The sequence below is a fragment of the Pezoporus flaviventris genome, unplaced genomic scaffold (assembly GCF_033815535.1).
Source record: "Pezoporus flaviventris isolate CSIRO_AGI_PZ_B2104156 unplaced genomic scaffold, CSIRO_AGI_Pfla_v1 ptg000078l, whole genome shotgun sequence".
Taxonomy (NCBI): domain Eukaryota; kingdom Metazoa; phylum Chordata; class Aves; order Psittaciformes; family Psittacidae; genus Pezoporus; species Pezoporus flaviventris.
Genome location: NW_026892626.1, coordinates 16,798,288 through 16,823,843, shown reverse-complemented (window position 1 = coordinate 16,823,843; position 25,556 = coordinate 16,798,288). Strand labels below are relative to the sequence as shown.

The following is a 25,556-nucleotide window of genomic DNA, read 5'->3' as shown; positions in this document are numbered from 1 at the left end:
GTGCGGTGCTGTGCAGATGTAGGGATGTGGGACCCAAAACAGCACAGCCACAGTCACTAATTCTGCTTGCTAGCTTGGGATCTGCACAAATGCTTGTGCTGCTTAGGGAGGCTCCCTGTCTTCTGATCTCTGAGCTTTCTAGTTCCAGTGCTGGTGCAAGGGGAGCTGTCTGAGGTGGGCCTGACCTTCATGCATGTAAGGGTTTAGGTTTTAAGTTAACGCTTAAAATCTCAGAGAAAAGATTGGGCAGAGCTGGGGTTTTGAAGAGCTGGGCTGCAGGAATCATCCCCATGGGTCACAGGACTTGGGACATGTTAGACAAAGGCGCTGTCAGCCACATCTGCTGCAGTAGGTGACACGTGATGGAGCAGGCTTGGGAAAGTTTAATCTTCCCCTTAATGACAGGCCTGGGGTGTGAGGCACTAAAGAGCACCCTTTGTTCCTGGCTCTTAGCACAGGGCTTTGTTTCTGAAGCCTTTAAAAAGAAATGAGACTCTAGATCTGTGATGCCGTGCTGTCACGGCGAAGGCTGGAGAGGAGACTTCAGTGGCCTCGATTTTTGTCTTTGATTTAGTTGCTCAGAGGAGATCAGGGCAAACTTTGCAACAAATGCTGGCTTTTCAAGTGAAATGATGTGTGTTTCATGCACGGGCATGATTCTACGAGTGGCAAAGTGTAACTGTCACTAAGGCTTAGTCTGTTCACCCTTATTCTCCTCCATCTGTGCCTTTGCTGACTGGGGCTAATGTGTTTGTAGTCATTATACACTGAAAGGTGAGCTGAGTGATGCTAGCAAGCTGTTTGTGCTGGAATAGCTGCACTGGTCTGAATGTTTCCATAAATCCCAGTTCCTCCTCTGCTATTCCAATGGCTCCACATTCGTCACGCTGATTTCTAGTCTGGGTACCAAGCTCTGTCAGTGACTCAAGCAGGAGCTCTGGCCTTCACTGGGGAAGCTTTGGATGTAAACCAATGTGTGGTTCATAAGCCTTTTGGTGAGAAGTATGAAGTGGGAGGTGTCTCAGGTCTCCAGCTAAGGGAGCTGGATTTCCAGTAATAGTAGACACCCACGGTTTCCTAAAATTGAAAATTGGGCTTCAGTTTGGTTTTGTTGCCTTTGAAGTCTGCATTTCCCTCTGTTACATCAAGAAAAGGTTTTAGTTTGCTTGAGATTCCCTGTTGTATTTTGTCCATCTGGGAGAAAGCCCACAGGATTATATTAATACCATGTTTTTAGTGGAAAGAGAGGTTGCATGTGAAACTGCTTTTAAATGAGGGAAAAGTCGAATGCCTTAGAGTCATCATGATGCTCTTCCTGGTAAGGAAGGAGATTGAAATGGCCTCAGACAGGCCTTGGGAAGAGGCAGTTCTGCTTTTTGACTTCATGAAAGTTGGGGTCAGCAGCCCCAAATGCCCATCTGGCTGGGGAGAAGGAGTAGAGAAGAGACCAGATCTTGCCTTTCTTCTTCCCCTAAGTAGTATGAGGATTTTCATGCAGCATCATTACTTTTCCTTCTTGGAAAGGACCAACCTATCTGCATGTAGGTTTTGACAGGCTTTGACCTAGGCTTTTAAGAAGTGAATCTGCTCATTATTGTTCCTCTTACCATGTGCTGCCTGGGCAGGGCTGTGCCCTAACCTGCATATGGCTTCTCATTTACATCGATTGCAGCAAGAGGGAGCTGTTAAGTGGGAGTCAGCCTTGCTGCCGTGCTCAGCTTATTTAGCAGGGAGCATCAATCTTGCTGCAGTTCCTTCTGTCCCTTGGCTAACAGAATAGGCTGTCATGAAGCACTTAATGGAAGAAAAACAACCCAAACAACCCAAACCAAAGACAAATCCTACAGTGTTTTTCAGCCATGTGTGTGCAGCAAGATGAGATCAGTCAGTTTAATATCCCCATTTGCCAAGAATGCAGCTTCTGCATCTATCCTCCCTTTGTCCTGGCCTCAAGTTAACGCTTCCAGGCTTCCTTCTTAAACCAGCAAAAGCAGAGTTCAGTGTGGTGGTTTTGTTAAACTCATGTTTTTCACTGTTTATTGATGGTTTTGATAATCCATGTTGGCTTTTTGTTGTTTTCTGAACAGATTTGAGCGCTACAGATCGGGACGTTCAACACAAAATGCCAGCAATGGAGTAAGTACCTAACTCCATTTATTATATCAGCAGTTACACCATACTAATATCACTGGGATCAGACCTTTTACCTCTCCAGCCTTCTCTTCTGCCTGTAGTGGTGAAGTGGATACAGGGAAAAAAGCCTAAGGGTGTGCAAACCACAAGTGACATCCTTTAGCTCAGGAAGCCGCTCCACTAAAACATCTGTGTTTACAGTCCTCGATGGGTTTTCTTTCCTCTAACTTTTATGGGTGCTTTTGAGTCCATGTGGACTTTAGGCATTCATAATGCCCTTAAGTAGTGAGTTCCACAGATTCACTATGCATTGTTTTGTATTTGTGTGAGTATTTTTAATAACTGGTTTGCTTACATTTGATCACTGTGTCTTACAATGCCACTGTGCAGGTTAATTTTCTTAATGCTACTCGTAAGTTTAGGAACTTCTCCTTTTTCAGCAGCCTCTTTCCAACCTGAAGAATTACAATTCTTATTCATTCAATGTTCAAGATCTGAGTTTCTGATGCATTCTTACGTGTCACTATTACATTTACTCTTCTACCACCTTCTAACCATTTCCTCTGTTTGCTTTGCCCGTTTGATGGCTGTTCCACTGCAGACTGATGCAAACTCCAGCACTGGCTCTGCATGGTAACTTCAGCCACAGCAAGAAGTTTTGCTTCTGAAAGCAGTATGTACCTAAAGTGGAGGATGGCAACAAACTCAGTTTGACTTAGATATGTTGCTGGCCTGGTCCTAAAAGAGGTGGAGAACACAGAGATACCAACTAAAGCTGAAGAGATGTTGATGACCTCCAGGAGAGTTTCTGGCTGTGCTGAGCAGTCAAACTGAGGGGTTTTTTTGGTGGCTGACCCTCCTTGTTCTGCATTTACCACTGTAGTATCCAAGAGACTGGTCCATTTGGCAGTGTGCAAGGAAGCACCCATTATGTTTTGGTCTTGCACTGCAAGAAGAACCCTCTGCCATGTGCAGATTGCTTTGTTTCTCATGTCCCAACAGGTACTGAATGAGGTGACAGAAGATAACTTAATAGATCTGGGTCCTGGCTCTCCAGCTGTAGTGAGCCCAATGGTTGGAAACTCGGCTCCCCCGTCTTCACTTTCTTCACAGCTTGCAGGGCTTGGTGAGTACCTGTTCTGAAGAGTGCTGATGAACACCAGGCTCAAGGCATGGACTTTTCCAAACCTAACAGGTCTATGGGTCTTGACTATCATGTGCAGGCTGCTGGGCAATCCATGTGTGTGATTGCAGGAGCAAGTCTGGCAGTTGCTGAGGTCCCTGTGACCAATGTGAACACCCAGTGCAAACCCTTATTGTGAATGTTCTTGATTCCTTTCCTGCAAATAATACTTGAAATCTTTGGGTGAAAGGCTTCATGAAACCATTAAGTGTTTTACATTAAATCAGGCCAAAGATTGCTTGATAGGATCACTTGATTTGACTGAAGGTTCTCCACCTCTTTCAGCACTGCACCAATATCCTATCACTTGCCTTGAAACTGTTGGTTTCGCAGTCAGTAGTTGAGAGAACATTGTGGCAAGACTAATACCCATGCCCAAAATCTTAGACCATGTTAGTGAATGGGATGGGCCTATTCAGGATGGGATGGGCAGCAGATGCTGTGGTGCTTCCAGGCGGAATAAGACAATCTCTACATCTGTCTTTTAAGGGATGCATGATTAGCAGCCTCCAGCCTCTTCTGAACAGAACTTGAGTGCTGCAACTGTAAACTAGATGGTACCTATAGCTGTCTGTGTTGTTAATGACATCCTGTGTACCCTCTACAGTCATGGCAGTGGGGCTTGTATATGGTTTGCTGCTTCACTGCTTTCCTTTCTGTGCTTCTTGTTGCAGACTTGGGTACAAACAGCGTCAGCAGCACACTCAGCTCTCTCCAGCACTCGAATCCTCGTGATGACTTCGACATGTTTGCACAGACAAGAGGCAGTTCCTTGGCTGAGCAGCGAAAGAAGTATGTGGAGTTTGTCTTTAGCACTGTTTGAGTCATGGGGTTGCTGTTTTCTAAGGGCATAAATCTGAAGCTTCTTGACTTTGTTCCAGAGGGAAAAAGTAGTTTTGGTTTATGTTTTTGTGCTTCTCATCCAATTCTTATCCTGTTGGTCATTATTAGGATGAGCAAGTGGAGAAGTTCCTGCTGCTGTGGGCAGAACAGGCCAGCTGAGAAATGTTATTTGACTGTCACAGTTAATGAGCTCACTGGAAACCTGGAAATGTACTTGCCTTTATTTCTGCAGATGCTTCCTCTCATAAAGGCTTGTCATCCCATCCACCCAGCCAGTGCCTGAGATACAGGAGCATAAGGGTCCTTCACCTGAAGGTCATGGATATGCTTTGGTGACTGAATTACTGTCATCAAGGGCTTGGAAACAGAATTACCATCCAGTTAAAGTCTCCCTTTGGCCCAGCAGTCAGGCTCTTGCAGGCTGTCAAAGGCAGTGCAGCTTGCCTGGCTGCCATGCTATTCCTAATTTGTTTATATGCATGGGGCTTGCATCTCCAGAGCTGCAAAGCTGGCACTTTCAAGGGCATTTAACAGGTCACATTATTTTAATGTGAAATAAATCTATGCACTTAGGAAGAAATACTTTGATCCCTGTCAAGTGAGATTCAGTAAAAGACACACCTGGGTATTTTTCTTTCAGGTATTATTTCTTTGCCTCCTGGTTTCAGGTTCTAGAGGATGTAGTAGCTACAAGCAGTTAGAACATCATCAATATCTTGTCTCAAACTAAGAGCTGTTGTTAAATAGCTTAGCTCAGACCTTAGCACATTGGCCGAAACATACCAGCTTGAGCCAGCAAATCTATCAGGATCTTTTATTTGCAGTTCTCAATATAGCTATTGGTCCTGCCTCAGCTGTAATATCCGTGTTGAGAAGACATGCTCTGCTGTAGAGGCGTGCGTTACCACTGGAGATTTCAGGCTGAGAGCCCTAATGTGTAGTCAGAAAGGAGATGCATTGCAGAGAGATCTAATAGAGGTCCCTCTGTCTCTTGTGCTAAATGAAGCACAAAACTAGTCTTCCCACACTGCACCTCTATCTCATTCTGCAAGCTAATGGAACAAGGAGCACATATCAGTCCCTGATTTCACAAGGGAGGATTGCTATATCTTCCTTGGGCTGTACGCTGTATAAATGGAGCAGCAGCAAGGCAGGGAAGATGTGAGTGTGACTTGCTGTGCTGTGTAGGTGAGAGCCTCTGGGTGCTGTGTTCAGAGCCTGGGAGAAGCCAGCAGGCTGGAGGAGGAAGGGCTCCTCCTGCTCAGACATGCAGCTCCTCCCAGGGGCTGATTTATGGGCAGGTCTTAGCGTTTGCTTCAGCTCATGGCTCACCACTGTGCTCTGAGAAATGATGCTCTTGCCTCTGTCACCTGACTGTGACATGTCCCTTTTGCATAGCAGTTGAAGAAGCAAATAGTGCATTTATTTTGTATGCTTCACTGTAGTTCCTTAGTTATTTCATCTTCTTTCGAGCCCTCCTCTCCTGCTTCCCCCCCATGCATGTACCAAGGTCAGGCTTCCAGATGTCATATCCAGAGCTTTGCAAAACATAATCTGTAATCTGGCTTCCTTTCATAGTCTTCTGCTAGCTCTTGGACATGCTTATGGTGCCTCATAACCTATTTGCCTTCCTTTCATAATGCTGGTCTTACTCTTTTTGCTTCAACATGCTTATTGAAACTGATGGATGGTCTTTATACAGCGCACGCTCCTCCTCTTGGAATACACTTCGTATGTTTGAAGTCTTGTTAAGAAAAAGAGCATGCTTTCTGATTTCCAGGGGTGTAAATCAGAGTAGCAAGTGCATTCCTCATGGGTGACTGCTGGACTTCCTTCTGTTTCTATGGTCTGTTCCTTTCTTGCAGCGTGACATATGAGGATCCACAGGCTGTCAAAGGACTAGCGTCTGCCCTGGATGTTCGAAAACAGAACACAGGAGGGGTAGGTGGTTGCTCTGTGTTTCGTTATCTGGAGCCGTGCATGGAATCCAAGCTGTAGGCAGCTGCTTTTGACTGAGACTTCTCATTCTGTATTCCAACAACATGCTAGCGCTGGCTATTTTGAAATTGATATCTAGGAGCAAGTACTTGTGCAGTAATGATCTCTAAAGAGCTGCTACTTAGCACACCAGCCTAAAAGAGATCATAATCAGAGTGGGTAAATTCTCCTGTGTTCTTGCAGCTTGCCCGCGGGGCTTCAGCTCTTTGACTGGAATCACTGCTGAAAAGAATAAGTGGGGAATGTCTTGCGAGCACTGGTGTGAATTTGGTTTGGTTTTCCTTATGAAAGTTGATGCAGTCTTAATCTATTAGACTTTGCTCTAAGTGCATGGATACAAGAGCAAGTTACAGGGAGAGACTTAATGCTTCACATGCCTTGCTATAAGTGCCCTTGCATGCAGTCTGTTCTGTCTGTTCCAAGGTAGGATCCTGCTCTCTTGTGTGGGCAGAGGAGGCCTGTGTGCTGTCACCTCCCAGCAGCCGATGCTAGAAACGTGTTTGAGAGACTGAGCTTGGCCAGCTTTGCCTGTGCGCCTTGGTGAAGGCAGAAGTGAAAAGAGCTTTCAAATCATCCCTCAACCCCTTCCTACCACCCTGCTTTTTAAACCTGCCCTGCTCTTTTGTTACTCGGCTGTCAGTTGGTGATGATGGAACGAGGTCAAAGCCTTTTCCAGCCTGTGCTGACCACTAGGGAGCACGGCAGAGCCAGTGTAGCGCACACACCTCCCTCCATGGAGAGTTGCCTCCCCATGCCTAGGCTGATCCCGCCCTAGTTCTTTCCTAAGTTGAAATGGGAGCGCTCAGGACAGCTGGCATGCCTGGCAGCCTGTGCTCTGAGCCAGGGGGGAATTTGCTTTGGGAGCCAGCTGGGGTCAGATCCCAGCTGCCTGCCTGCCTGGGCCATAGTTCAATGGCGTCAGGGCTTCAGCAATGATTCCTTATGGAGCATCCCCCCCCCTACTGCCTCCCCCAAATCCAGCTGCTTGTTCCTGTCCCTGTCCTGCTGCAGAAAGGATAATTTATAACCCAGGTCAGCCCCATGACCAGTTTCAAGCTCAGCCCCACAAAAACTCATAGCAGCAGCGAGGGGGAAAAAGGGAAGCATGGGAAGGCAGAAGTACATTAAGGTAGGGATGAGAGGGGAATTCCTGAAGCCAGTGTGACAACCCAAGCCCTCAGTGTCACTGTGCTGAGTTATTGGCAGGACCTGGGAAAGGATTTGAGCTTCTCCTCTTTGTTCCTGGAAAAGCAAAGGGGCCTGCATTTAACTACTGGTCAAGGGGCTGTATTCCCCTTGGTGGCCACAGGGTCGTGTCCTTAGTTATTAACACTTTTGTTCTCAGCCATTTCTGCTTGAGGCCCTGATGGGACGTGTCATTCACACCAGCTCTGCCCTGAGTGGTGTCAGTTCAAAGGGCTGTGTCTGAGCTAACCTGATGGTCAAAGTATTTTCTGAGGCAGAGGCTTTATGGGCTGCAGAACTTTGGGCTCTGAGGTGTTGCAGAGCCTTCCAGCCCCTTTTCAAAGGTCCTGCTGACTGCATCATGTCATCAGAATCGCTTGTTTTGAAACTCAGCCCTTCGTGGGTAAACACCGCTTCGTGTCAAGCGTTTGTGAGGCTTGTGGGTGTCTCTTCTGCAAGGAAATTAAACCCTCCTCAAGTTATGTGTGTCAAAACCCCCTGGCAGCGCTCAGTAACCAAACGACACGCATTCATTTGGGTAGAGAGCTAATTTAAGAGCAGCTCTAGGGAGGAGCCAAGAGGTTCACAACACATTCTTCACACATGTCTTGTTCCAGGGGTAAAACCCAGCACATCCGACGTTCCTAATGCAGCCGTTCTCAGAATGGTCTGCAGGGAGATGGCTGCTCACGTGGCATGAGCTGGCTTCTCATATGATTTAGCAGCTGGAAACGAGAGGAGCTAAAAATAACAGTTTTCTTAATATTGCTTTTCCATGTTGGGAATTGCTTTCGTTGCCACGGAGCGGTTGCGTGATCACGACTGGGAGGAGAGGTGGCCAAGAAACAATCCTCTGGTGTTACCCAGAGAGGAGATGAAGCTGGAGTGGTTTTGTCATGTCCCCCCCCCCCCTTCTTTTGCAGCACATGTACTGCAATGAGATGTAAAAGGTTACAGCTGATTCTCCATTATGTGTGGAATGGGGGCACCATGGGTATGAGTGTCGTACATAACCACACCAGTGGCTCTGCTGAGCTGGCCTGGTTCTACCAGGGCTGGTGGGCTGGAATCACTGTGCTCTGTCCCAGGCCAGCCCCTCTGGAGCTGGAGATGACTCTGCACCCATGCCCTGGCACAGAGATGAGATGCTGAATGACACTGAACCATCTTGGGAGTCTCTGTGTTGCTGTGCCATGCAATCTGCAACTGAACATAGTCCTTTTAACCTCTGCTGCTCCTCAAGAGGGGCACTTTGAAAGGTTGCCAGAGCACTGCAGCAAACTGCTTTACTTACCCTCCTGCTCAGCACCAACAGTAGAGCTGTCACACTTCGAGTTTGGGGCAGAGTGTGTCTGCTGAGATCAAGCAGGTAACTAGGGTGTGCTGCAACTCCCAGCTTCATAAACAGGGGAAACTCCACAGTGTGTTTCCAGTAAGTCTGATTTTAGTAGGTTGGGTAGCCTGTATCTTCCTTCTAAGATGACAAACATCAGCCTCACTACTAGTCAGTGGCGTTGGGTTTTAATATCGGTGGGGAGGAAGTGCTCAAATACCATGAGCTGTCTGTAGGAAGTGCAGAGGTCAGGGGGAGGCCTGTCCCTCCACAGAGCGGACAGGGAGCAGAGGGAGATGCATCTCTGTCTGTGTGTGACGTGGATGTGAAGTTTTCAACTTGCTGCTGTTCTGTTACTTTATAATGGGTTGTTGCTGTGGTTTCTTTCTTTATGGACCTTTCTGTTCTCAACACAGAGGAGAGGTAAAGGTGGGAACTCAGACATGGAGCCCATAGACAAGTGGCTAATTACACAAGGAATGGTGAGGACTTCACCAGTGAAGCGATTCCTATTGCCCACCCCAGCCCCTTCACCTAGAATAACCATCCTCCATTCACCTCCTGTCCTGCCCTACTGAACCGCTTGAAATCAGACAGTACAAGGAGTTTATTTCCTACCTACATCATTTCCTGGGGCAAAGGGAAAGATTTGCACCAATTCCTGGTTTATACAGGCCTGTAACCAACTGAATCATCTGTAGGATCCCCCATTGCCTTTGGAAGAAGCCTGGGGATCCATTCGGTTCCTTATACTGTCTTGATTTATTTATGCAGTATCCACTTTTCGAGGGATAAACACAAGTCTCCTGGATCTTGTCCATAAAGAGCATACTTCCTATGTGTCTTTAAAGCAGCCTTTTCTGGTAGTGCTTAAGTATGTGGTCTGGAATAAACATATGGAAGCTGTAGGATCATACCTATTGGAATGAATAATGCAGGGATAGTTCTGTATGAAAGGAATGGGAGAGTTGCTCCCCACTGTTGACTTCTTGCACCCCACTGCCATTGGGATTCAGACTCCAAAAGGTACAAGAGTGTTTCTGGCTTTCAGGACTTAATTCCCATGTCTAGTGATGCCAGTGCTCTGATAAAATCAGGCTTCTGAACATCACTGAATCTCTGCACATGTTGACCTTGTTTGAAGTTGTCCTTCATCAACAGGCTTGCAGAGAGCAGTTCAAAAGCCTGCTTTAAGTGCAGAAGTCAGAGGTAGGTAAAAAATAGCCTCAGCTATGCCTTAAAGCCAAGTTCTAAGAGCAGTTTTGTGTTTTTGGATGCCATAATCCATCATCTGAAGTGTTGTTTAAGATTAGTACCAATGATGTGACTGTACAAACACCCTCTGAAGCAGTCCTGGCTGGAGCTGAGTTCAGTAAAGGCACAGTATAGAATTCCCTTTGGGCTGGGGTGCACTTGCAATGCAGCCTGTGGGGCTGGGTGTCAGGAGGCCCCATGGGGCAGGAATGCCTCACTCCAGGGAGAGCCTTGAATATCCCAGACCAGGCTGCCCAGTGCTTATGAAGAGAAACATTCCAGAGAGTTTAAGGTTGAGAAAATCCAATATCAAATAATCTGTGAAACACTTTGTATTTATTCCTTTAGATTTAGGGCTAATCCAGGTGATTTCTGAGGGGCAGGTTAGGAATTTGTCAGGCGTTTGCATGCCATTGCACACATAGCATCCATCCAATTGTATCTACCTGCCCGTGCAAGCACCCGAAAGCGATGCTGTGCCTGCAGACACACGTGGCTAAACTCAAACTGTAGGTACCTGTTCTTGGGAGCCAGCATTTCAGTTTGGGGCTTGTCAGAGACCCCCAGCTCAACACCAGAGTGAAAAGGTGTGGAGTGTGCAGCGTTCGCTTTGCCTCTGATAGCGTTGACTGTAGTTCACAGAGGCTCTTGCTGCTTGGTGGCTCTGTTGCAGCCCGAGATGTGCTGTGCTGCTGTGAGATGTTCATCCATAATGAATAACCCAGTGATTTAGTTAGTTCCTCTTCTTTGCCTTTCCACTGTTTACAAGAGCGGGGAAGCATGAAATCGGCCCCCCTGCTGTTCCCACCACTCTCGCCACTGCTTTATTAAGAAAACAAAGACAATATTCCTTCATTGGCTTGTGGTTATTCAGCCTGGAAAAAGGATACTGCAGCATTCGTGGAGGCATATGGATCTGGGGAGGGAAAGGGATCTGGCTGTCCAGATCTTACAAACCTGTCACCTTGTTTGTATGCTAAATGTGAGAGAGAAATGCCTAAACCAAAACTAATGATTAACTCTGTTTTCCTTGTAACTGGCTGTAGTTCTTAACCATATTTATTAATACGACTTTGTAGCATTTGCAATACCAGTGGAATAATTAGCATCCCAGGTATGAACTTGATGTGCACATTCCCTTGGCAACTTTTTGTACTTGGAGAGGTATAAGAGGGGTGAGCTGACATTGCCATTAGCTGTGCCTGTACAACACTGTGACCACTGAAAGGGCATCCTCCCCATGCCAGAGCATCCCTCGTGATACGTTTTATATCCCAAACCGTGATGTTTTAGCTTAGGGTTGAGTTCTTCTCACTCCGTTTCTGTGCATCCCAGTTCTACCACCACACCTTTGCAGAGGAGGGCTCACTCAGGGCTTTTGTACTCTCTCGGCAGTGTTGCTTCTGTTTCGGCTTCACCTACAGCTCAGTTCTGCTGACAAAGGGATGCCAGGACCACGGAGACACAAACCACACCTTTATCCATCCCAGCTAATGTAGACAGAGTGATAGCTACAGAAAAGTTTGTGGTTCAAATGTGATTTAGGGATGGCAGCTGAGCTGTTCCAGTGATGGGTCTGTTTGCAGTGTAAGGTCTGGGTTTTTGCAAGGGGGGTGTCATACAGGGGTTTGTATCAGCAGCTCATAGGCACAGACTTGAGCATAAGGCCACCACATTTTAGTGCAGGTAATTCCAGTTCCCTCCTCATGAGTTTGGGCAGTAATTGAGATCTAATTGTTATGATCATCTGTTACCCCACTCACATGCCAAATAGGTGTTTATAATGAAAGTGAGAAGTAGGTGTTGCTTAAGCCACCACATCAGGGCAGGTGTTATGTGGGAAGACTAAAACTGAACCAGAGGTCACAAAGTGATAGGAAGAGCTTTCAGCATTGCATCTCGACCACCAGCAGCATGCCTGGCTGAAGAGGAGATAAAAAGATATGTGAGTAAAGAGTAAATGAAACCTTTGCTAGATGTTGTTGATCGGTGACAAAGTGGGATGCCGCTATGTGCCTTCAGTAGAGAGATAGGATCTAAGATGTGGAAATGCCTTGGGTAACACGAGACTGTTGAAATACATCATCTTCTTGGGGACTAAAGTGCTTGAGCTGTGGACAGATAAGAGAGATAAACACAGGAAGATCTCATTTCTTCAGTGTGGTGAGACCCTTTTGAAGGCAAGCAGGCTTGTTCCCTTGTTCTGAAGACCACATAGGTTTCATTCCCTGCCCAGCCATGGCATTTTATGGAGCCACTCTATAGGGACACCCACGTGAACAAAGGCTTTCACTTCCTGGACATGCCATCAGATCCAGATGGGCTGGTTGTTGTACGGGCACAACAGGCTGTGTTGGGGAGCGTACCTCACCTGAGCTCTTGCTTTCCCTGTCTATGCAATGTGCAAACACAGTTCCAAGTAATCAAGTAGCTAATTAAACCCTTACCTGTAAAGTCAAACATGTTCTAATATTGAGGCCAGGCAGCTATTTCAAGATTACAACAGCTTTAAATAGGTGGTAAGTCTGTAGTAGTAAGCTGGAGTAGACTGCTAGTACGCATCTTAGTGCTCGTTCTGCTGCTGTAGGAATGACAGACCTCTCTTTACTATTGCTAACTGAGGGGGGGAGTGAATAGCAACTAACCAAGTGTTGGTGTCAGCTTTGTCATAGAAAGAAGTGGGATTAACTAAACTACTACAAGACAGTAGTCTAGCAACAATTAGCACAAACCTTGTTAAACATTTGAAGAACATTAATGAGCTCACCTAGAAACCTGAATTGTCATTTCATACCTGCTTCTTTTCCAGTGGGATCATCTTTAATAGAAATGAAATGTGATGATAATAACCTCAAACTGCCTTTTTAAGGGTAGAATATTGGATTATATGACGTCTGAGGAAATCTATTGGCAATACTCTTTGGCTTTTGATTGCTAGTGAGAACACCAACACGATCTAACTTAGACCGAAGTAAGGCCTTGAATTCCAGGTTCCTGTGGGTTTTGTGGGACTGAGTGCTTCCTTTTGTTCTCCCAGCCCTCCTTTTCCATTTCCCTTTCGGGATTGTTGAGATGATCCCATTAGTAGGATTTTCCAAAGACGAAATAAAAAAGGAACTTGACCACTGAGCCCAATGTTTAATTCAGGCCAGTTACGTAAAGGACCCAAAACTATTTTGTGACTTAACTTCCATTGACTTTGAGTATAGACTCAAAGAAATCACAATCTTGGTATAAAAACAGCTCTTGCAGCCAACAATGACTGTCGAGGGAACTGTCTTGCCAAGACTCAGAGCTTCACTAGACCATGTATGTTTGCATAATCAAAGTATTAACTAGAGGCTATCCCACTCTGGAGCCATTTCCACGTAGTCTGTGGCTGCCACTGCTGCTTGTTCCCAGCAACTGTTGTTTCTTTTTAATGTGTAAACCAGCTCATTGATTTTTTTTCCCCATTGCTCCCGTTGTGTTGTAGGGGATTAGTTTGAACAAAACTCCCCTCAACACTTTTCAGTTCAGGGCTTCTGGAAAGGGGAAACTTGCCAAAGCCACAAGAGACTGGCAAAAGCCAAACGTCTGCATGTGGCCACTTTCAACTGGAATAGAAACGGTGCAATCTTAAAGCACGTTAAAACGTCCCCTTACTCTGAAGAGTTTCCCCCCTTCTTTATTCCTCAGCAAATTAAACCTGAGGCATTGAACCCATGGTTTATAGGGGAACTGGGGCTCCGACTGCCACAATAAATTGTGTTTGAGGAGGGAAGGAGCAATAGATACAAACCCTTGGCACTTCTGTGGCGTGCTGGAAGGTAGGGGGAGCTTTTTAAAAGGTCAGTTCTGAATAGCAAAAGGCTGACGTGCTCATATGTTTATCCTGCAGTTCTCTCTGCGTGAGAAGTGTTCTTGCACTTGTGAGGGTTGTGTTTGTTATATAAAGTAGGTCTGTCTGAAAGTGGGATTCCTTTCTTTCTTGAAGTCTTACAGAACACAGCAGCACAGGTTCCTGTACTGCTGAGCTGCTCTTCCAGGACTCCTGCAAACTCAAGAGTCCATTCCTTGCTCAGTCGTCTGTCCTGTTTTCGGGATAACTGAGATATGAACCGTGTTTCTTCCAACGCAGGGACTGCATAATGTACTTTATAGAACAGCTGCTCTTATTTTATTCGTAGATGAGCAAAAAAACCCTGCTATTTTCTTCCTCCCCTCCGTACACATTATCCTGTCCTTAGAGAAACCTTCAAACACCTTTCATAGCAGCTCTGAAGGCTGCACCTCCCAGAGCATCCCTTATTGTGTGCGGTGTTAAGCAATGCAGGAGAGAGACAGCAGGGAAACTTCTGCTGGAGATTTTAGGTTGCTGTAGGCTGAATAATTCCATTGCTTTGTATTTCTAAAGCCTGTCTTCTCCAAAGCTGTTAAACCAACAAGCCAGTCCTACAAGATGCAACTTGTCTTTGGGAAGGAATGCGTCGGAAGATGTCTACAGAGCCCGCCTCTTGTTAATGGCCACCTTGCAGTATGTGCGTGATTCAGCTCTCCCTTGCAAGTTAAAAAGGAGCAATTAATCCTTCATCTGGCCCATTCCAAAGGAAAAGGCAGGAAATTCTTTTCTGTTTGGGATCTTCATGTATTAGCTGAAAGCAAAATGACGACTTGCACCTCTCGCCCTTCTTGGATCTGTCCCATGCACTTTGTCCAGCAGCCTGCAGAGTCAGAGCCAAGCCATCATCCCAGTGCCTCTCAGTGGGAGATGCTTTGAACTGAGGCCTGGATTTCCACTCCTTAGACACAGCTAACCCACCTTCACAGACCTCACCTCAAGCAAGGGCTTAACTGACCTCCTTAATACAAAGGGCCACCTGATTGGGAGAAAAAGGCCAGGTTGGATGGGGCTTGGAGCAACCTGGTCTAGTGAAAGGTGCTCCAGCACCACTGCTGTGCTCTGGCCTGGAACCTGTGTCTGACTTGGCTTTCCAAGTGTTTTTCAGGTTGTCCTCACGAGATCTATTGTGCAGTTTTCCTGTTTACTCCTGCAGCCCTCAGTTGTACTGAAGCAGTGTAGTTAAGTCAGGAAACTCTACACCTAATAGGCAGCGATTTCCCTCCGCTGACCCCGTTGCCTGTAGCACTTTGTGAGATAACTTCAGCGCTCAGCACGCTGCTGTCATCGTCAGCCAGTGAAATGTGAGTGGGTTTGTCACAGGAGGAGATGCAAGCCTTCCATGCCTTTTCATTGCACCATCTATAGAGGCCTGACAAGGAGTCAAGAGTGCTGTGCTGTGCTTTCCTCCTGTACGCACGCCAGGAGCTGCTGCCCCATCCTCCTCCTCCTCACCTTCACCTTTGAGACTCCACACTTTACACTGGCACAGGTTGGGATCTGCTGGGAGACGGTCATAGAATATAGAGAATATGGAGCTGGGACAGTTTTGCTTTAATCCAGTGTTCCAAGGCTCAGTGTTCAAGACCAGGTTGGACGAAGCCTTGGGTGAGATGGTTTAGTGTGAGATGTCCCTGCCCATGGCAGGGGGTTGGAACTGGATGATCTTAAGGTCCTTTCCAACCCTAACTATTCTGTGATTCTATGGGGAGGGAGGAGGACCTGGAAGGAAACAGGACTGTGTACCCTGAGCTCTGACTGCCTCCACCTGCAAAGAGAGCCAAACTGTCCTCATAGGAGTGTTGCCTGAAGACTCTGAGCCCCTCATTTTGCTAACCCTTCACTGTGCCTAATACCCATTGTCCAAAACAAAAAGGTGCAAATTTAACCTTTCAAAACCTAACTGAGATCCAGTATTCTACCCTTAAAAGCTTTCCACCATCACGATTAGAACCATCAGTCCATCTTGATGGTTTTAATACGTGGTCGAGAAGTCACGCTGGCATCAAGTCACATCATTTCCCCCTAATCTTCTCTTGGGTTGTTTTATTTAGCCTTGTTGTTCATCATTTCCTTCCCCAAGTGTTTCTTTATTTAAAATGCCGTTTATATTTTGTTGCCTTTTCTTTTTTTTTTCCTTTTTTTTTTTCCTTCCAGCCCATCTTACACCTTTGTTTTTGTTTTGTTTTTTTTTTTTTGAATCTGATTTCTGGCGTTTTCCGTCGCTCTGTGGCCATGATTGTGGATGTGTTTTGGTTTTTGCCTGCCTTGCTGTTCTCTCGCTGCACTCCCTAGATCCCTGTTGCACAGTCCTCTGTCATGGATGACATTGAGGAGTGGCTCAGTACCGACTTGGTGAGACTCTTTATATTTTCCTTTTTCACATGGGCACTTGTACACATAACTGTCAATGCATTGCTGGTACTTCTCTTAATAGGAGGCAGTGAGACTACCAAATCATATAGTTTATTTCCCATGGAAAGGAATAGCCAGGCAGGAGAAGAGAGGGTTGTCTTCAGCAATTCAATCAAAATGTTGTTTCTTTCATTTTTGAGTCGTTTCCTTTTCACTTCTCCATGTTAGCATCGCACACACCAGAAATGATGTGTTTCTGGTCCCCGGACAGAAAAGCATTTAAACATGTGCTGAAGTTTACCTCTGTTCTCCGTGACTTAAAGCACATGTTTAAGCTTGGACGGTAAGTACCTGCTTATATGGAGGCCTGATTCTAAAAGATGCTGGATCTGGGCTTAGCCTCCTTTCAGATCACAATGTCTCTGTTACATTGGCAAGCCGCAATGACATGGTTCACAATAGACTTTCTTCAGTGTTTATAACTTTCAGTTTCTCCTGGCTGATTATTGTCTGGTGATTACTAAATGAAACACAGAACTAAAAGTAGCTTTTCCCTCATTCTGGAGTTTGTTTTGTTGTCCCAACACACAGTGGTTTAAGCAGTGGGACATCCAGCACACGTTTATTTTGGTCTCTATGTTAATGTAAGCATCTGACTCAAATTAACCAAGTGCAGTTTGGAGACGGGTGCTGGGTCACGTTTGAGACTTCCTTTAAACATGGTTTTAGTGAACTGAACTGTTTCCTTGTGCTCACCATATCCCTAAGGATCACAGGGTCCCAGAATGGTTTTGGTTGGAAAGGACCTTAAAGCACATCCAGTCCCAACCCCCTGCCACGGGCAGGGACCCCTTCCACTGGAGCAGGGTGCTCCAAGCCCCTGTGTCCAACCTGGCCTTGAACACTGCCAGGGATGGGGCAGCCACAGCTTCTCTGGGCACCCTGTGCCAGCGCCTCAGCACCCTCACAGGGAAGAGCTTCTGCCTAAGAGCTCATCTCAGTCTCCCCTCTGGCAGATCATCTCCTTCCATTCTTCTACCTTCCGATATTGTCCCTAGGTAACTCCTTAAGGTCACCCCCAACCCCTTGCTATTGCCTGCTCAGCTCCTCACTGGGAGTTGAGGCTCTGCTCCCTGGCCCTGGCAGCAGAGCTGCAGGCATGCTCCAGCATGTCAGACCAGAGGAGCTGCCTGTACTGAGAGGAAGAAAGAGCCTCTTGCTCTCCAAAGCCTCCTCAAGTGCTTCAGCAGACTCTGGGTTTCAGTGTTTGAGCTTGGCACTGGTTGAATGTCCCTGGTGTTCAGCTGCAGGTAGTTTGTTCAGGCCTGGGTCCAGGAAGTCATTTTCAAATTGAATTACAAACTGGCCTCATTTTGTTAAAGAAACACAGACAATGTAGCATGTTCCCTCTGCTTAAACAGTACCCTCTTATCTTTGCCATTTAAATGAATTTAGCAAGAGAAAAGATCTCATGGAGAGATCTCGGGGTAGCATCCCCCAGGTACTCTTGCTCAAAAAGAGCAGAGCAGGCAAAGTTTGGACTGGAGTTTTGGGTTTCACTCTGGGTCCCCCCCATCCTGTTTTTGTTCATGATTCATTTCAGCTGAGGAAGTTACACATTAGGTTGTCTAATTATTACTGGTTTCCATACCCTTTTTGGGGGTACACTGGCACAAGCAGTACCTCTGCCTGTGGAGCAGTGGCTGCTGCATGTTCCTCTGGAAACCTCTGCAATAGAAAGCCAGTAGATTCTAGGTGGCTGTGATGCTGAAGGCATTAAAAACCTCTGTGAGACCAGGGTGTGGAGAAAGACTTTTGTCTTTCAAAGCAGGTTTTCAAGGAGTATTTTCATCCCTCTTTAACATCCCAATGGATTGACAGGGATGCCACATCCTTGGACTCTTAATTTCCTTATTGAAGCACTGTTGAAATGCACCCAGCTGGTCGAAAAGCACTGACCCCTGGCATCCCAGCTTTCTTAGCTCATGGACAGCATCCTTCATGCAGCCCACCTTAGGCTTGTCTTTGTACAGCATGGGCACCAGGAAAGCTGCTGGATCTTTTATGAAAGCTAAAATGAGCTCCTGCAGGAGCAGCATTGGCCTCAAACCATTCTGTGACATGTGTCCTTTATCAGCTAGAAGTGCATTTGATTTGAAGAGACAATGCAAACCACAGTCCTGACTCTGTGACAGAGATGTCATCTTGTACGGGGGTTGTGTGACTCACACAGCTCACTTCTTGACCAGACCTTACTGTCTGAAGTGGAAACGGCACTGGTCCAACAGGGAAGGTTGGCTATCCACCAGCAATCCTGAGTAGCATCTCTAGTGCTCATCCTCTTGCTCTCCAGCACAGGGAAATGTCACCATTGGCCTCCCAGTGTGGGAGATGTGTGATTTCCCCAGGTTACCATGTGGAAACAAGTGGTGGAAGCTGTCCAGTTGCACTGGATGTGTATAGAGGATAACAGTGGAGGTGCAGCCTGTGTGCTCACACACCTTTTTGTTCCCATTGCAGAAAGGAAACGAGCCAGAAGAAGGAGTGACCAGTGAAGGTAAGCAGAGATGCCTGTGGCTGTGGGTTATGTGCACAGCCTGAGTTGTCTGCTTTGAGCCCTGCTGAGATGCTGACTTCTCCCAGCCTGATGTTCCCCAGCAAAAGCTTCTGTACTCAGGCAGGAGGAAAGCATTGCAGAGCAAATGAAACGGTGTGAGGAGCTCTCCTGGCTGTAAGTGCTTTCCTACCATCTCCCTTGGCTGTGCCCTGTGTGTGTGCGCCAGCAGGAACATGTCCCCAGGCTGCTCAGCCCTTTGGAATGATGTCTCCCTGCTTCTGTCGCAGCCGACGGCGTAGCGTGGGATTGATTCCCTCTGCTGCCTGAGCTGGGGTGTCTCAGAGGACACTGACCCCTTTCCTGAGGAAGTCAGGCTGCACAGGAATGTGTGCCTGCCGATGCCAGGCGTTGGGGTTTGAGTCCCTGCTGACCTCTGCCTGCTTCTTACCTGGTTTCCCTTCTCTCTCCTTTTGCCTTGCAGAGTTTGACAAATTCCTAGAAGAGCGAGCCAAAGCGGCGGAGATGGTTCCCAACCTGCCCTCCCCTCCCCAGGAAACCCCCACCCCTCCAACAAACCCTGCCAGCAGGAAAAAGCAGGAGCGCTCCGAGGATGCCCTCTTTGCACTGTGAAGATCGCTCTTTGCCACCCTCCCACCCCTGTGCTCTGCAGGCGAATGGCTCTGTGCGGCCACTCTGTCCTCCCACAATAACAACGACCTCCTTCCTCCTGAGTTCATAGATTGCTTCTCTTTCCCTCCCCTCCTTCTCCTCCCCAAACAGCCCACCCCCACGAGCTGACTCTTTCTATTTAAGCCCAACACTGTTCCTGCCAGACCACGATTCTCCAGCACTCGCTTAATCCCCTCCTTCCTATCCCAGCTGCACAAAACCAGCTCTGGATGCTGAAACCCCTTTAGAATGCATGAGTACGTCACACTGCGTTGAAACAAAAGCCCAGAGGGGAGAGAGCAGCCTTGCCCTTCAATTTATGTAGGGATCATCCTCTTCTGTAGGCAGGTCCTGCCAAGTAGACTGCTCTGTCGATCAGCATGTAATTGACTGAGCTGGAATGTTCAGGAGGAGCGTGTCTTTATTTTTAGATGAAATGGTAATGGATTGGCTTTCGTGTCGGATTCGACAGCAAGGAACAACTGTTCCCCCTTTCAACATGTGCTTCACAAGTGAAAATCCTTTACTCTCCCACTCACACATCCCTTGGTACCATATGGTGGTCGCTTTCCCCCACTTGGTATGGTGCTTCATATTCTTAATCTCACAGGGTGTATTTTTGCCCCCCCCCCCCCCATGTGTTTTATCTGGGCTTGCTCTAATTTAAAAGCAGTCTGTTGGCCACGTCTAGGAGCTCTGGCAGTGGGTGAGCATGAGAAACCCAGCTAAAGGGATGCTGGAAGGTCGGTGCATGAAGCAGTTTGCTCTTTGGGAGAGCATGCTCACAGGAGGGCTTTTTCCTACTGTGTTTGCCTTTTAGAATAGCCAGGTTGGGTTTTTCCTTACCTCTGATTCCTCCTTCGGTGACTGTAGGACTGTCTCAGCCACTGTAAATAACATCCCTGCAGATGGAGGGGACTTGTTCATGGACTGGGTGTGAACTGAGAGAGGTTCCTGGACTCCCTGCCATGCCTGCTAGGATAGACGTGCTGGGTCTTGGTGGTAGGTATGAGACAAAGAGACCAACCTCATAGAAGCTTGTAGGAAAACACTGAAGGAGATGGTGACCATGGAGGGATTGTCTGTGCCTGCCTGTACTGGAGGTGAAACTCCTCATCTCCTTCTAGGTTTGGGCCTGAGAAGGTGCTGGATGATCGTGGCCATGTTGCTTGTATTGGAATGTCTTTTGATACCTCTGCTCCTTTATTAACTCCCAGCTCCTGTGGGGCTGCAGTCTCCTTCCTCCTTGTGCAAACAAGCTTATTCCCTTGCTTTGCCAGAGGCATGGCTGAGAGTGCTGCTCTTCCCGGCGCTGCCAGAAGGGATTCCAGCGTGTGTGCCCGCCTTGCTGGGCTGACAGGCAGAGCTGGAGCAGGCAGCTGCGTCCCCCAGCATGTTCCTTGGTAGGAAGCCAGTGGCGCAGGATGGCAGGATCAAAGGGAGAGCTGAACACGGCATGGCAGGGAGAAGCACTTTATCACATGAACGCTTGTGCAGGCAGCAGTGCTCCAGCCCCCTCTTCCTCAGGGCACTCGCTGTGGGCAACCAGCCACTGTGTCCGGGCTCAGCGTGTCTGAGCTTCCCGGGATGCTGATGTGTGCCGAGCTCTCTCGGAAGTTGTTCTGCGCCGAGAAGCTGTGCTATAAACAGCTGAGGTGAACGTGATAGAAGCTGTTATCAGAGCATAGTTATTTCAGCTCATATTCTCTAGGGTACAGCATGCTTTGGTGGGCTGTGACACATAAAACCTCGTACCCAAGGGCCTGGCTGCAGCACTGATGGTCTTTGAGAGGTCACATTAACCTTTGGTAGGAGGTGTTTGGTGCAGGATTCCCAGGTTGTCCCAGGTCAGATGTCGCTCTCTGCTGTCCCTGCTTGTCTCTCCTCCCTCCTGCTCTGCCTGCATCCTCTTCCAGGATCCCTCTGTATGTAGCCACCCCCAGCACTAACTTGGCACCTCCCCACTGCTCCTAGCTCCCTGTGCAGAGCATAGCATGGCTTGCAAGTGGATGGGGGGGAAATCAGCATGAGGATGGAGACAGCTTAGGGATCAAGGTGCCTCTTCTCCCCACTTGCTGGCCCTCTCCCTTCCATGTTTCTCCCTGTTTCATCTTCTCCATGGCTAATGGAAAGCACCAGCACTGTCTGCCTTGATTGCACCTCTGCACTGCTGTGGAACTGCCCTTGCTGTGTAACACCAGCTGAGCCCAACGCTCAGACACTGACTGCCAGCTCCTGCCCTGCTGTGACACGTCCGATGTGGCCACAAGCTTCTGTTGTGATGCTGATCTGATTCCAGGCTGTGTCTGGTGATTGCCTGAGCTCTGTTACCGGCGCAGGATGAATTGGTGCCGTTCCTGTCGGTGCAAAAAGCTCTGTGGGCGTTTTAAGTGCGTATTTTCCCTTCTAAATCCTTGAAACACATTGACCCTTTAAATGGCCACATCAGGTGATTCTAAGCATGTTTAATCCAGCTTCCCTGCCAAGCCGGAGGAGATAATCGCATTGCTCAAGCTTGGGGACATTGTCAGATCATGCTGAGTGGCAAGGATGTCACGGGAGCTGTCACCGAGCCCCCTGCAGAGCCCCACTGCTGCGGATTTGCTGGCCCTGCTGCCCCCACCCCTAAGAAGAAGGGGATGGGGAGGTGTGTGCTGTTAATGCTGCTGCTTGCTGTCCCACTGAACCTGAACTGGGGCTTCAGGTTCTTGTTTTAGAGGGATTCCGGTCCCTTTTGGAGCTGTCAGGGGCTGCTCCCTCCCCTTGGGGTGGAAAAGAGGTGAACTAAGAAGAGGGGCTGACACGGGGAGCGTGTGTTGGTCCCCACTGACGCCCTGCATTATCCATAGGGAACCAGGGCCCTGTTTGCAGGGGGGGTGGTGGGGACAAGCAGTGGCTTTGCTGGAAGTGGGGCAGCCCTCAGGAGGTGCCTTCCCCGGGAGCTGTGTGCTCAGCCCGGGGCAATGGCTGAAGGCCCTTTTGGTGATGCCCTTATGGGTCTGGTATATTTGGAGCCTGGACCCACAAAACCCATCAGGGCTGGAAGGGGCCAGAGTGTGCAGCAGAACGGATAGCTGAGCCCAAACCTTCTTTATAGAGCTTCCCTAATGTCCTGTATCAGGATCTCCCATCTTCCCCTTCCTCTTGTGGTCTGTGGAAAACCTGAGCGGTGGGAACTGCGTGAGGAAAAGGGAAGGGGGTTTTCACTTCAGAGACCAAGCTCTTGATTCTTTCTTCCTTTTGCTTTGGCTCCAAGCGCTTCCTCTGTGCGAGTGGGCAGAGGACTTGGCGTGGCTCCGATGCTTATGAGAAGAGGGATGGAGCCACAGCCTGATCCATAAGCGAGAACATCCCGGCGCTTTCTAGGCACGTTAGGAATCCCAGCTTGACACTCAGTGACACTGAATTATTATCGGGGTCCTTTGTAAGTTCTAATCCTCCCTTCTTCTAGCTCCACGTATTTATTTTGTCAAGACATTTCCTTTTTCCAGTGTGTTTTTTAACCTCTTCTGTTCACCCTTCATGTGCTGAGATGTAAGAAATCAATGGTTTCTATTTAAATACATCCTTTGGGGCGGGTTTTTAATTGTTACGTGTAGATTTCGGCTGCCTCCTTGGCAGGTGTAATAGATAACCATGTTCTGTACAGATGTTTAGGGTGTTTAGCGTGTAGGTAAGGCTCATAGGAGAACTGCTCATAACAACGTAGCACGGTGTCTCGTAAAGGGAACAGCATTAATGCAGAGACTGGTCCTTAACTGGGACCCTCTGGTAGCCTCCAACATACCTTTCCCCTTCGGATGATCACAGCCTCCATGTCTGAAACAGGCTGATGGAGTCAGCTCTGCCATTCCCACACCTCCAGGCTGCAGAAGGGTTTTCAAGGGGTTTCCATTCGTTTGCCTTCTCTTTTGTGGGATACAAATGGTCGTTCCCCCTTTTAAATGGAGGACTGGGCAGAGCTGGCTGCGGTGGCGAGATGTTTCCCTCCAGTGGTGGAAGAACAGATCCAGGCCGTGGTGTCAGCCCCGAGGCAGGGGTGATGGGCCCCATTAAGCAAGCTGTGATGGAGGTGGGCCCCGGCCAACAGAGCCTGTTCCTGCTCCTCTGTATTCACTGCTCTCCTGCTTTCCCCCATGAGGGCAGGACATGCAGGCTGGGAGAGCAAACAGGAGCGCTTCCAACAGTCTTGTTCATGCGGTGAGTTGTCAGCTTGTGGGCTTGCAGGGAGTGGAGTGGGAGCTGGTGGTGCTATCTGCATCCAGCTCGGTCACTGTTTACCTCCTCAGCGCTAACCACACGCCTTGAGGAGCCCACCCTGGAAAAATCCAGCTCAGGACAGTTGTTTTTATGGAAATAATGAAGCAGGCAAACAGTGAGTGGAGTTAGAGCTGCCTTGGAGCTCACCCTGCAGCTGCTGGGGAAGGGCACCCAGCCCAGCAGCACAGCAGAGGAGGCAGGAGCCCTGCTTCCCAAGCACCCAGAGGTGATGCTGGTACCCATCCACTCATCCCACCGCATCCCTCCACGCCCCAGGCACTGGTAGCAGGTTGCTGCTCCGTCAGTGGTGCTGGTTCTCTTTAGCCCATGGCAAACCCTACAGCAAACTGCCCACCCTGCTCTTGTGTTTTTATGAGTACGAGCTCCTCATGCTGTCCATGGTATCACGAGCTGTCGTTAACCCTCCAGATGTAACCTGTGTCATAGCTTCTCTGTATATTACAGCTGTAGGCTTTCCAGATGAAAGTGGATAATATTTATTTATTGAAGATACTGGATATTTTTTTGTTTGGGAATGGGATAGGGGAGGGGAAAAATAACTGTTTAAAGGGATTGTAAAGGGAAACAAAAGACAAACCCAACACTAAAACGTCGCTGTATTCACGTAGCAGGTGTTGCCGTTAAGGACGATACAACTGTATTAATCTGCCATTGTTTAACTTGCTCCAGAAATCATCTCTACTTTGGTTCCTGCATGTGAGCTACTCCAATAAATACACTACTGGTGTGACTGGGAGGATGGTGTCCCTCTGTCTCTCACGTCGTGGTGTCTCGCTCTGCTTCACTGCCCAGCCTGGACCGCATAAGGGATGAGCAAGGTGGGAGATGCACGTGGTCTGTAGCTGCTGTTGGGTGCCCATCAGGTGGCAAAACACAGCGTGGGCTTTGGGGAATCCGTGGTTGCCTCCAGATGACAGAGCCCCCCTGGGTCTTCAATGGCATCCTGGCCTGGATCAGCCCTGCACTGGGCACTGGTGAGCCTGCACCTCGAATCCTGTGTTCAGCTCTGGTCCCCTCACTATGAGAGAGACATTGAGGTGCTGGAGCTGGTGCAGGGCCTGGAGCACAAGTGTGATGGGGAAGGGCTGAGGGACCTGGGGGGTTCAGTCTGGAGAAGAGAAGGCTCAGGGGGGACCTGATCGCTGTCACTTGCCCATCTCATGGGGCTTGATAGTGCTGGGAGGGTAACTTCAGTTCACCATCCTTGGTGACCTAGAAAGCGACGGGTAAGGAGCTGTTGTGCACTGCAATGCAGGTGATGTTCCCAGCCCATGCAACATGCGACTCCCTGACTCATCCACCAGGAATTTGTTCCAACATCTTCACTTAGGGCTGTCATTTTGATGGGCACAGGAGGAGGAAGAGCAGCCATTTAGGAGCCCTGAACAAGTGATAACAGCATCACTTCAGCCAGAACCGAACCCATGCGGTCTCCGTCTTGCACATGGGGATCAAAACTTCATGGCCTCTAGTTTAAAGCTGCTGTGGGGACGGGGTGTGTGTGGAGCAGCTTGAAAGATGGGTTCCTCCTCCTTGTAGCTGCGGATTAGCATGCGTTCAGTCCAGCTCTGCCCCAGCTTGTTTGCCACCGCGCTGATCCTGTGCCTGGCTCCCTGTTGGGTCTATTCGGGTAGGCTCATGGCTCTGTTGGGAAGGGAGCAGAATCACACCCAAAGCACTGGGTCCTCAGCTCCCAGTGCTGTGCAGGGAGAGCAGGGCCTGCCCCACAGCTACACATCCCTCTAACCCCAAACCCCAACAGGAGCCAAAGGGGGTGCAAAGGGAGGAGTATGAGCGGGACAAGAACGTGGGGATGTTTCGCATTGTGCCCCTATAGGTGCCACCAGACCCCCCCCAAACTGAGCATGGAGCACGTACGTGTGCC

At 48.4% G+C, this 25,556-nt stretch overlaps 1 protein-coding gene across 3 annotated transcripts in view; it reads left to right on the top strand.

Annotated features, from left to right (window-relative positions):
* Positions 1-19,842, top strand: part of TOM1L2 (target of myb1 like 2 membrane trafficking protein) — a 51,852-nt gene extending 32,010 nt beyond the window's left edge. The window contains exons 9-16 of one of the 3 annotated variants that reach the window (XM_061473724.1): positions 2,088-2,136; positions 3,136-3,259; positions 3,991-4,108; positions 6,025-6,100; positions 9,092-9,157; positions 16,105-16,164; positions 18,685-18,721; positions 19,203-19,842. In XM_061473724.1, coding sequence (XP_061329708.1) covers positions 2,088-2,136; positions 3,136-3,259; positions 3,991-4,108; positions 6,025-6,100; positions 9,092-9,157; positions 16,105-16,164; positions 18,685-18,721; positions 19,203-19,351 — 679 coding nt within the window. In that variant the 3' untranslated portion in view covers positions 19,352-19,842. The remainder of the gene's footprint in view (positions 1-2,087; positions 2,137-3,135; positions 3,260-3,990; positions 4,109-6,024; positions 6,101-9,091; positions 9,158-16,104; positions 16,165-18,684; positions 18,722-19,202) is intronic. The other 2 variants (XM_061473726.1, XM_061473727.1) reach the window with 2 other exon arrangements.
* The last annotated feature ends 5,714 nt before the right edge of the window (positions 19,843-25,556 follow it).